At 43.5% G+C, this 12,720-nt stretch overlaps 2 protein-coding genes across 9 annotated transcripts in view; both read right to left on the bottom strand.

The window, feature by feature from the left end:
- Positions 1-4,367, bottom strand: part of Golga3 (golgin A3) — a 49,254-nt gene extending 44,887 nt beyond the window's left edge. For 2 of the 8 annotated variants that reach the window (XM_028856996.2, XM_028856997.2), the window contains exons 1-2: positions 4,093-4,366; positions 3,749-3,902 (exon numbers count right to left, since the gene is read on the bottom strand). The gene's annotated coding sequence lies outside the window, so the exon portion shown is untranslated. Of the gene's footprint in view, positions 1-628; positions 725-1,312; positions 2,377-3,748; positions 4,073-4,092 lie in introns of those variants that run through there. The other 6 variants (XM_028856992.2, XM_028856991.2, XM_028856990.2 and 3 more) reach the window with 6 other exon arrangements.
- A 4,295-nt stretch (positions 4,368-8,662) lies between these two features.
- Positions 8,663-12,720, bottom strand: part of Chfr (checkpoint with forkhead and ring finger domains) — a 30,801-nt gene continuing 26,743 nt past the window's right edge. Inside the window, 2 exon segments of the mRNA XM_028856998.2 lie at positions 8,663-9,827; positions 12,546-12,618. Of these exon segments, the coding sequence (XP_028712831.1) occupies positions 9,785-9,827; positions 12,546-12,618 (116 nt within the window). The 3' untranslated portion in view covers positions 8,663-9,784.

Below are 12,720 nucleotides of genomic sequence, written 5' to 3'. Positions count from 1 at the left end.
TTGCCAAAGGATGAGGTAATAATATGTTAGATGAGATCCAAAAGGGAGACCTAAGGACACACAGAAAGGTAGCTAACTTAGAATATGGGCAGAGAGGGCTCTTACGGCAGGTGACCATCTACTTTTCCCTATTAGGATGATCAGTAGTCTTCTGACCCACTATGGTAGACTAAGTTTAGGAAAATATAACTTCACCTTAAATCTGGCAATTAGTTACCAACTCTGAAGTGTACTGAGGATACTTATTCCTTATCTAAAGGTAAGATTTAAATATGAGCTTCTAGGCATACTGTAGGAATGTTGGTATCTATGTTCTTCAGAATAAGTTCCGTATTATTCTTTCTGTTCTATGCTTAACATGTTTCATAGCAAAATAACCTACATCCCGAGCTCACAAATCACACTGCAGTGGAATGTGGTGGCATATGCCTTTAATTATAGCACCCAGGAGGAAGTCAGGTGGATCTCAGAGTTTGAAGGCAATTTTGCCTACACAGTTGAGTTTCAAGCAAGCCTGGGCTAAAGTTGAGACCCTGTCTCAAAAATAAAACAAAACAAACAAACAGACAAAAAACAAAACAAAAACAAAATTGGCATTGAGAAATTACAGGTAAGAAGCCTCACTAACAAGGTGTGATGCCAATTCAACAGTAGGGCTAGCATACTGACGCCTGTCGCTGCAGACATATGTCCTCTGACTCCATCTGTCTTCTGTGATGACCACCTGTGAATGAGGGAACTCACCAATGATATGGTCAGCTCAGCCTAGCAACATATTGAATGACTAATATAAGTCTAAAATAGGACAAATACAAAAAAGGAGGGCAGCTAAGAAGTCCCAGAGATAATATGCTCAGAGGCATACAGTGACAATGCCCATAACTTAGACTATCCATATAGAAAAACATTAGCCAAGAATATTAAGTTCCACTGATTATGTAATTTGGTGGCAGATGTATCAGGTTGTCACAAACTAGAAACCATCACATATTCCCCTGTTTATTCTCCTTACTCTGATTTTGTGCTGAGCAAGAAAAATGATTCCTAAGCAGTCCTTCCTCCTTTCAGAGATGGAATGGTACAGTCTTCCAGAACAGAAGACCCCAACTACAACTGACTTTGGTTAACTCACTTAGATGGCTCCTGTTCACAGTCAGCTATCTCCTCCTTAAGTGGATCTACAGACAAAATTTCTGGACCGTGCCAGGAGCCAGGCTTCCGACACCAGTCTTGCCTGAAGGGTAATAAACTGACATTTACTGTCTCCTTTGAATTTTGTTAAGCATGACTCATTCATACAGGGTCTCATTACCTCAGACTGCTGACAAGGGCAAGTCTCTGGGTACCAAGGAAGAAGAAGAGACAGCTGGGGCAGGGGTAGGGAGAGGCACAAAAAAGCTGTTTTCAGTAATACATACATTTCTATGTTTTTGGTTTTTTTTTAAAACAAAGAGTTGATTCTCATAGTTATCCTTTTGTTCTTCAGTTGTTTGGTCAATTGGATTCTTTTTGTGCATATGTATGTGCACACCTTCAGATGCCATTCAACTTGTTTTTTTTTGAGACAGTCTCTCTCACTGACCTGGACTTCATCAATACAAATATGCTGGCTGGCCAGTGAGCCCCGGGATCTGCCTGGTCCCACCTCCCCAGGGTTGGAGTTACAAGTGTACACGACCACACCCGGCATTCTTACACGGGTATCAGAATCAAGTCCTCCTGCGTGAAGAGCAAGCTCTTTACTGACTGAGCTTAGCTAGCTCAACTTGTTTGGTTTTGGTTTGGGATTTTTTTAAGACAAAGGCTCAATATACAGGACAGGATAGTCTCCAGCTCATACATATCCTCCCGATTCTACCTTTTGAATGCCAGGATTACAGTCCTGTATAACTTTGTTCAGGTCACAGTTTCATTTTTAACCACTTGCACTCCCATTTCTAGATGGCAGAACAAAGCCATCACCGAGAAAGTCCCAAGATATACCTAACTTCAGCAGTTCACCTAGATTTCAAATTGAGAGACTGAAATCTCAGATGCAACAGGTCTTCAAGCTTTTCCCATTAGAGTCCATGAACTTGGTCCACAAACAATAGCTACCCTATTACTGAGGTTATCATCAATTAGAAGTATAGCCAAAGAGAAATCAGGGCTTCCTGAAGATGTCTAGTTGATGATACACTATCAAATAATAGCAAATAGTGCTCTATATAAGTAAAAACCAAAGGCTAGCCTCAGGTACAGCAAGGACAAGAAGTGACAGGTTTTGAGTTAAATATATTTGCCTCAAATCCTGACTGTTCTTCCACTTGGCTGTAAGAGATCTTGTTAAATAGATTTCTGAGCCACTCTTAGCTTATTTTCTCATCAACAAAAACATTAAGAAAATTAATACAAATTTTTTGCTAGGATGGACTACAGTAAGATACAGGATCTGTTCATGCCCTGGATAAACAGGTATAATTATTTCTTTCAACAACTGTTCAAAATCGATAGTGAAAGCCAAATTGTTATATTCTCACCGAGAAAATAACACTACTTAAGGGAATTGGCCAAAACTCAGCTACTTTTAAATCTGAATAACATCAGATAACTTTCATTTCTTCTGCTTCTTTTCTTTTTGGGGAATAGGGAGAAGATAGGATTCCCTCTGCCCCAAATCATGTCCATGTTCATAAGGCACAGACATGTGTGGAGGTCAGAGAACAATTTATGAGAATGGGTTCTTTCCTTCCACCATGGGGCTTCCATAGAACTCATGTTATCAGACTCTAGAACCTTTAACCACTGAGCCATCTTGCCAATCTACTTTTGGATTTTGAAACAGAATCTTACTATGTAGCCTGGGCCTCAAGCTGGTGGAAGTCTTCCTGTCTTGGCTTCCCAAGAGCTGGTGTTTCAGACATGTACAACTACATCCAGCTTTTCCCTTTTCTTTCCATTCAAGGTACACTGTAGCTGAGAGCTACTAAAAGATTATAAAAGCAAAGGCCATGAGGCATCTGTAAATGGTTTACAGTGTCCCAATGACAATAAAATACAAAGCTCTTAGCCTAACCTAGAGATCACTTTTATGTGGTTCCTGCTTATGTCTACACCCCTTAATTCTGTGCCTTTTTTCCTTACCTGGCTATATTATGCACCCAGATGTACAGCTGACTCTCCATAGGGTCTCTACACTTATTGTTTGTTTATTTGTTTGCTTGACAGTTTCTCCGTGTAAGTGCCCTGGCTGTCCTGTAATGCTTTGTAGACCAGGCTGGCCTCAAACTCACAGAGATCTGCCTGCCCTGCCTCCTGAGTGCTGGGATTAAAGGTGTGCGCCACCATGCCCAGTTGGGTCTCTACACTTCTTGCTCACTCTGCTGAGACATTACTTTCAACAATTTTGCACAGAAGCTTCTTGTCATGGAGGCCTGCTTTGGGTCAAAAGTCACCTCTTCCGCAGGCCTGACAAAGCTAATCCTCTCAACAATTTTTTTTTTGTTTTGAGTTGTCAGTATACCTTCACTACAAAGTAGTGAGAACAGAGACCACAACACTACTATATCCTGAGACCTGTTACAAGCAGGGCCTGTCTTTCCACAGACACTCAGAAAACGCCCGTAGAAAGGTGGTGAGCTGTTCACTTAGCGCTCTCTAGCACTGGCTCTACTGTCCATGTTCAGCAGCACCGTGAAACACCTCTGAGCACCAGAACCGAAACAATAAGTCCCCCACAGATTGAACGACTTGCCACTAAGTCACTCACGTTCGTCATCAACTGCAAAAGGAGCAGACTTCAAACAAGCTGACCCAAGCAGCAGTAGCACACGCTCTCAGGGCCGACCGCATCCCATGAGGTGCAGAGGAACCCCCTGCGTTTCCCAAGCCGGTACTGACAGGCTGCGAGGCAGGCTTCCAGCCTGAGACAGTAGAAGGAAAAGCTGACTAGAGCTGGCCGCCGCTGACCCAAAGTCTGCGCGACCCTCCCCGGACTCTGCAGCTGCCTTGCCGGCGCATGCCTCTCTGGGCGCGGCGCTGCCCGGCCAGTCCCACCACCGTCCACTACCCCAAGGCCCCGACCCTCCTCAGTGCTAGCCCCACAACCCTCACCATCGGCGGCCCAGCCCTGCGGCTCCGGTAGGACGTGGCCGTGCGAGGGGCGGGGCGCAACAGGGCACCAGTCTCGGGCAACCCCCCCGGAAACAGCCTGTCCGCGCGGTTTTCGTTCCGGAAGAGAGAATGTCTGCGGCCAGTAGCCACCTTCAAACTAAAGTCGGTATGGGTCTTGCTCCGGACAGAACTGAGACGGACTTTAGAAAGTGATGTTAAATTTTTTGTGGGCCTTCACCTCAGAGAAACAACTTCCAGCTTACTGGACCAACTCAGACAAAAAAAAAAAAAAAAAAAAAGTTGAGCTTCCGGCGGCAGTGGCGCAACCGGGGTTCGCCACGCTCCCGCCCCTCGCCGCCTTCTGACTGGTGGATAGGATGATCCACGTGGTCACACCCCCTAGGGCGTGGCTCTCCCGCCCGACACCGCCTTTATGGTGGTACAGGCGATTCCAAGAGTTCGGATGCCTCGTTTGACATGCTGGCGTTATCCACGGTCGGACGCTATGCCAAGCAAATGCAGTCCTAGCATAAGGAAGTCTGAGGCAGAGTACCACAAGCTCAAGGCCTGAATGGACTATAGAGTAAGTTTTATCTTAAAAAGGTCTGGAATGTAGCTCAGTAGTACGACTATTGGGTTCAGTCTCTAATATGTCAAGACATAGGAAGGGAGAGGAAGGAGAAGCAACAATACAGATACCTAACATTAAACTGATGGCACATCCATATAGAAAAAATACTAAGTATAAACTTCTTTTTTTCGTGCTACAGACTGTTCTGGGCCTTGAATGTTTCAATTTCCCCACCTCCAAGCTACATTCCCAACCCCAAATAAAAATTGCCATAGCTTTATTCAAGTATAATTGACATGATATAAAATTTGCCTGCGTGTACAATTTGATCATTTTTTTCAGTAAACTGGCAGCAGTACACCCATTTCTATAATCCAGTTTTAAAGCAATTTCATGGAAGTGGTTCTCATCCCCTTCTTTCAGCCCCAGGTCATCACTATGTTGTTTTTGAGTGTGCTTGCCTGTACATTGCATATAAATAGGATTCATATACTATGTAGCTTTGAGTTCTTTTTCAAGGTGTATCCATGTTGTACATGTTTCAGTGCTTCATTTTCATTGCTGAATAATACTCTTATTTTCTGGATATTTCCCTTTTCTGTATTCATCAGTCTATGAACAAATTTGAGTACATTGAGCTCCATACTCTTTTGCATGCAAAGGGTCTTGAGGTGAACAAAAGGACTAACAGGGTTCTAAATTTATATGTCCATGGAGTTGGGGGAACAAACCTTCAGAAACCAATACCTGGTATGAGCTGGAGATGCAGAGTGGGAGGAGCTGCCACTTACAAGGGCAAACTGTTTATACTCTTCTTATTGAGGACTGCTGTGTGCCAAGGTCTTTGCCAGATGCTGTCTAAAATCCCCACTGTCAAGAAACTTACTCCAGGGTGGGAAACACTCAACAAACAGATATACAGGACAGGAGATGATGTCAGAGATGAATGGATAGGTGGGCAGGTATTCAGCAATCTCATGAATTATTTAGAAAGGACCTTGCTGGGCTAGTAAATGGCTCAGCAGTAGAGATCCTTTCAGCACAAGACTGGCAACCTAAAAAAGCCCATATAAAGATGGAGAGAACCAACTCTACAAGCTGGCCTCTAAATCTCCGCACATGCACTATGGCACACTAAATCAATCAATCTCTCTCTCTCTCTCTCTCTCTCTCTCTCTCTCTCACACACACACACACACACACACACACACACACACACACACACACGAGTTTTTAAATATATTTTTAAGGACCTCTCTTATCAATCTGAGCCAGTACCTAAATAAAACATACCTAGAGAAAAGTGCTTCTGAACTCCAGTGTGCTCCCAGGTTCTTGTGAGGAATTAAGCTTGGAACTTGCCTGAGTGGGTAGAGAGCATGTGAAGATCTAGGAGTGTTGAATATGAGCAGCACAGGGAAGGAAGGTCTATGAGGCTAGAGGATGGTCAAATAGGGTCTGTAGCAGTGGGAAGGCAGAAGTTTCAGAGATGGCAAAGGCTATAGTAATCAGAGGTAAGCAGTGACCCAGGCACAAACTCCGTCTGTGGTACGTGTTGTTTTGTCATATGGAATGCAGTAGCTCTGCAAGAGAGATGAAGGATAATGCCTGGGTTCTGACCCAAGTCACAAGATCATATTTTCTGAGATGCTGAAGACCATGAAAGCAGGCTTTCATGGCATGTCTGGGTGATATGATGGCATCTACTCTGGAGTATTCTGCCAAAGCTAATCTGAGATGTTAGAAAGACAAGTAACGTGCCATCCACTCAGAGACATAAAGATGTACACACACCAGGGAGCTTAGAGAGCATGGAGTACAGTAAACTAGGAAGTGTTTAAGTCCAAGTGTGTATTCCCTTTGGTTTTAATATAATTTATGTAGTTCTATTGTTATATGACATTTAAACTAGTGTCTGTCTGTGTTTAATGATACTAGTGGAGGTGGCTCTGCTATAGATCACCTGAACTTACTACATGTGGCTAACTATGTCTGGTGAGTCTGGCTTCTCCCACTTTGTGGGCCTCTGTTCTCCTTTCTCAAGGTGAGACCCAGCTTCTACATACAGTCTTGACAGTGTCTGAACATTAACTGTTGTGCATCCCAATATTTGAGGGAAGAGAGAAGGCAAAACCAGAGAACAGTCTTGGGGACAGTGTCTGGGTTCTTCTATCATACCACACTTGAAGTTATAACCACACTGGATTTCGTGTTCTTTTTACTAAATTTCAGTCTCCTAATTCTGGGCTTCTGGTGGCAACAGTTTCTGGGTCTGCTGGCTTAGCCTCACTATAGCTATGTAAGGGCCACCCTGTCCCATCACTCCTAGGCTGCCAGACCAATGCAGGGTAGGCTGTCACTAGGGTCCCCTCAACTGGCAGAAACCCAATTGGACTGCATCTCTGGTTCAGCTGTCTTTGAATCAAAAGCCAGTTCAGGGTTGAGAGCTACTGGAATCCTGGTCTGACCACCCTACAATATCAGGTAATCAAGATGATTAAACCTGAGGATTTAATTAGCCCTTTGTAATTGGGATTAGGGGTTCCTTGTTTTAAACCAATTTTCTCAGTTGTAATTGGGATTCAGGCCCAATGAAGTTTTCCTGGGGTCAGCATGGTTCCTTTAGCACTCCTAAGACCCACTTCTGGTTTGAACTTGGAACAGGAAGGGTTCCTTCTGATAGCAAAAGAAAGGGTACAACAGCTGGCAAGGCAGAGATGTAGGCCAAGCTGACCACAATTTCAAACTGGATTACAAGGAGTGCCCTTTGCTGTACCAGGAAGCAGAGACACTTAGTCAACATCTACAGGACCCTGCTCTGGGTGTGTTCCAAGGCCAGGTTCAAGAGCTAAAGAGAAAACAGTCTGTGGCAATCCTGAGAGGAAGCCTACCTACCCTATGGGGTAACAGGCTGCAAGACAACAGCAGATTGTTGGTTTTTGGGGGTGGAATGGTCCAACTTCCTTATCAACTTGAATGGATTTGAGGTCACCTAGGAGACACAACTCTGGATGTGTCTGTTAGGTTGTTTACAGAAAGGTTTAACTCAGGAGAGGAGACCAACCTTGAATGTAGGCTGTACCATGCCATGGGCTGGGTTCTCAAATGCAAAGAGAAAGCTGAGCACCAGCAATCATTTCTCTGCGTTCTGACTGCAGATTCAATGTGACAAACTGCTTCACACTCCCACCAACAGGCCTTTCCCACTACAATGGACTATACCTTCAAACTGACAGTCAAAATAAGCCCTTCCTTATTTTACACAGCAACAAGAAAATTAACTAATACATTAGCTATATGAGAGTCTAGAGAAAGAAGGTTTAGATGATCATAAAGACACTGCCCAAGGAGGACAAACCTGTCTCTATGAGAAGCTCACTCAAATCACCCCCAGGAATCGTCACCATGGCCCAAAACCCCCTTATGCTAGAGCCTGACATGTAGGCCTTGTTCTCTCCACCATGTGTTCATCAGCAATTCTGTGGAATCCCCTCTTCCCCTCTGAAGTAACTCTCAGGCACCATGCTTCCTTAAAGAACTGAGCATTAAGTGATTCCCAAGGAGCTTCATGCTCCTCGTGCTTCCCTCTGGAGTAGGATCCTGCAGACATGAGCAAAGGTACAGGTCCTATCTAACCCAGGATAGATCCTGAATCCTGAAGTGGGGAGGGGCATCGAGCAGCTGGGGGGTAGTGGTGGGGTGGGTGGATTGAATACTGAGCATCACAGCTCAAGGTGTAGATAACATTCCCACTGACCAGGACTGACAAAATAAACAGACTGTCCTGTGCCATGTTCAAAGATGCTCAGGTTTTGAGCCCAACCAGATCCTGTTTGCTTACCTCTTGACATGATCTATCTGCTGGTGGAGCCACAAGATTGACTAACAGGCAATATAGTAAATATTGTGAATAGTGAAGAATTAGTGTAGTGAATTAGTGGCACCTGTCTGCATTAGCACGAAACATGTGGCACCTCACATATGAACGAAACACAAGAAGAGAAACAAACACAGCTCATTTATTAGAATCAAAAAAAGAGAACCTCCCACAAATACATAGTGCTGCCTCTCAGTCTGTATCAAGAGCAAGACAACAGGTGAAAATTGTATTCCTGAGAAGCAAAAAGTTAGCAGTTTGCAAACAAACACAACAGGTGATTTCAATAAAAGATAAAGCTTAAAAAAATGAAAAACAAAATTTCAAGTATTATTCCAGATGACATAACAAACCTAATGTACCAGGATAGGGGCTGGAAAATAGAGGCCCTATCAGTCTGGAGCCATCTGGAGTTTCAGCAGGGGTCTGCTCTCAGGGACTGGAGGGCTAAGGGCAGAGGCTGTACCCTGCTGCGTAAGAGGCATAGGCCAGCCCTGTGTCAAGGACCTGGATACTCAAAATATCCTCCTCAGGATTAGCAGTTTTGGACATTTAATGATTTTTTTTTTAAATACAGAAACATATGCTCATTCTTTCAAATATCAGACTATTCCCAATTTCAGTCAATTTGTAAATTATAATATTTGTGCTACAGTTTTTAATAGTTAAATCTTATTAGAAGATAAGCACCAAACCTATTAAAATAAAAAATATACAAAAGGCTGTGGCTTTCCAGACAGAAGAATATCCTGTACATCCCCGGAGGCTGTAAACTTACGCTTCCTTTTCTTACATAGATACTTCTGACATATCTGACCCCTTTTCCCATGAACTTTTCCATTTCCCATGAAACTTTTCCATTTTAACTATAGTCAAGGTACAAGGTATAAAAGATACAAAAGTATAAACCTGCACTGTCACGGCCTCACCACACACAGAGAGAGCTGTCCAATGGGAGAGAGATCTGTCTGTTGGTCTTCTGGCACTGACTAGGAGACTAGTGTGACCAGTAGGCCTCCCAGGTGATTGGGGCACATGGTGTGTGTGTGTGTGTGTGTATGTCACTGAGGTTAAAGCTCCACAGAGGGAAAGGCCATACCAGAGTGCCTGACCAGAAACCAGTGCTGGAACTGTAAAGGGAGAACTCTAAAAATGCCCTTAAAGTGTCTGTATGTGGTATTTTTAAAAACATAGTGTTATTGCCTCCTGTGCTCTGGAACTGTTTTATGTGTATCCTTCAACGCTCAGTTCTTGAACCTTGTCTGTTCACAGATGTGATTGAATTTCCTGCAGGGAGAGAAAACATCAAAGACTACTCAAACTGTGAAACTGCATACTGTAATCACCACATAAAAACATGTGTACATCACTTATGTGATCTCACTCAACAATTTTTATGCTTTTTAAAAAAATATTGTGTTTTTAAAAGAATTTTAAGTTTATGTGTATTTATATGTGTCTGTTTGAGTATATGCCATGTGTGTACAGGTGGCCAGGGTGGCCAGAAGAGGAAATCAAATCCCCTGGAGCTGGTATTACAGGTGGTTGTGTTATTTGACATGGGTGCTGGGAACCAAACTCCAGTCGTCTGGAACAGGGGCAAGTGCTCTTAACTGCTGAGCCATCTCTCCAGTCCCTCTAAGTATTTTTTAGTAATATTAAAGACACTAAACTCCAAAGGTAGTCTTTTTCTCTTTTTACATTTTAAAATAAAAATGTAAACACTCTGGTAATTTACCAGAGAATAAGAGCTGTGCTTCCTTAGTGTATGCCTTTGCCTATACTTCACCTAGCAGGGTGGAGACAGATGCTGAGGTGACAGTGGCCACCTTCCCCTCTCCACAAACCAGGGGCAAGACTGGAGATATGCATGGAGAAAGTGGCATGTGCCTTTGTTACTCATATGCATACTGCCATGAACAAAAGTGAGTTAGTTGTGAAATGTCCTTCCCTCCTTTCTTCCTTTCTTCCTTCCTTCCTCCTTCCTCCCTCCCTTCCTTCCTTTTTTTCCTTTGAGACAGGGTTTCTCTGTGTAACAGCCTTGGCTGTCCTAGAACTCACTTTGTAGACCAGGCTGGCCTAGAACTCACAGAGATCCACCCGCCTCTACCTCCAGAGCGCTGGAATTAAAGGTGTGCACCACCACTGCCCAGCTTCCTTCCTTTCTTTTTTTTTTAAAGATTTGTAAGCCGGGTGGTGGTGGCACATGTCTTTTATCCTAGCATTCGGGAGACAGAGGCAAGTGGATCTCTGAGTTCCAAGACCAGCCTGGTCTACAAAGCAAGATCCAGGACAGGAACCAAAACTACACAGAGAAACCCTGTCTCGAAAAACAAAAACAAAAAAAATATATGTATTTGTATGACTTTTAGTTCTGTATATGTCTGTGTGAAGGTATGCACACCTGCATGTGGGTTTTTGAGGCCACCGATATCTGATCGCCTGCAGCTAGAGTAATAGGTGATTACTAACTGTCCAATGTGAGTGCTGGAAACTGAACTCAGATCCTCTGCTAAGAGCAGCATACAGTCTTAAATGCTGGGCCATCTCTACAACCTAAAATTTCCTTTCTTGAAACAGATGGTGTCTGCTGTTTATGCTCAAGCACAATGCAAGGTTTTACACCACAAAACTACCATTTAAGAAGTCATCTCTATTCTCATCTTTCTCTCATACTGTGGGCACCAGTTCCATTGCCTTAATCTGAATCAAAAATCTGTGTTTAGAGATTAAATACTGGCAAGTGGATTGACTAGCAGAGGACCATACCACTAACTGTTTAAAAACAGGAGCAGAAAGATTAGTGCTGAGCTCTGACTTCATAAGGCAATGCAGATGTTGCTATGAATAGCATTTGAAGACTATGTTGAAGACACACCACAGTGAGGGTGGCTAAGTTATAACATAACCCCCACCACACACACAATATGAAGAAAACCCCAGGTATTAATCTATCACAAATTGGGCCAGTAACTTTGTCGGCATGTGCTCAGACCACAGCTACTGACCCAGAGAGAGCTACCATGAAGACACAGATGAAAGATGGAGGCAGATATTTGCATAGAAGCAGTTCAAGGAGTGCAGTAACATAAGAGCAGACTTTCTGTGGGAGCATTCCTGCTGGGTTACATCTGGCTTAGTTCTGGAGTGTTAGCACTTAGCCCTAATCCACCTTTTGTTTAGTAGACACCTTTTGTTCCTGTTGTCACTCTATGTGAACCTTGTCTCAGAGTCTCCCAAGGATACAAAGGCCTACACAAAACTTGGTTCAGGAAACCCGGAAAACTGTGGTACCTGATGAATCAAGAAATTTACAGTTGGCATTGTATTTTTGGGAGCTTCTTTCAGGTTGTTTTGAACATATGGAAATCAACTGGCCTAAGTAAATATTGAGAAAAATAAAAATACCCTGGGTGAAGAGAAAGTGTTTCAGTCATTAGAGACTGGATCCCCCAGCAGCCGGAAAGGCTAGATTCATTCCTTTTTTTTTTTTTTTTTTTTGGTTTTTCGAGACAGGGTTTCTCTGTGTAGCTTTGCGCCTTTCCTGGATCTTCGCTCTGTAGACCAGGCTGGCCTCGAGCTCACAAAGATCCGCCTGGCTCTGCATCCCCAGTGCTGGGATTAAAGGCGTGCACCACCACTGCCCGGCTAGATTCATTCTTAAGGTACCTCTGAGTCGTCTTGCCATGGATTTGAGTGAACCCACACACCTGTGCCACGACACTTCATGACAAATTTCTGTATGAAAATACTATTTTACACAATCCATGATTTTATAGATGTATAGGGATTAAATTAGCATATATATGTGTATTTGGGGGATGGAGTGGGATGCTGGGAACTGAACCCAGAACTTTGTATTCTACTACAGAGGATACCTTAAGTCCTCAAATTAGTGCTTTTTTTTTTTTTTTTTTAGCATATAATTCACTGTTACTGTTGCCTTCCCAAGCTCTAAGCCTAGAGGACCTGCAGTTGACCCAAATGTCCCCCAGCTTCACTCACATTGCATGGTGAGCCTTCACCTGAGTGCGACAGTTACGGCCCCAGTAGCAATCAGGACGGGATGTTACTGTCACTGGAAAAGAAAGTACATGTCTATATTAGATGTATCACACACCTTTCATGTAGCTAAATGAATTTAACTGGAGATACAGGGAAACTCCAAGCACAAAGCATC

The sequence above is a fragment of the Peromyscus leucopus genome, chromosome 23 (assembly GCF_004664715.2).
Source record: "Peromyscus leucopus breed LL Stock chromosome 23, UCI_PerLeu_2.1, whole genome shotgun sequence".
NCBI lineage: Eukaryota > Metazoa > Chordata > Mammalia > Rodentia > Cricetidae > Peromyscus > Peromyscus leucopus.
This window is presented reverse-complemented; position numbering and strand designations above follow the sequence as displayed.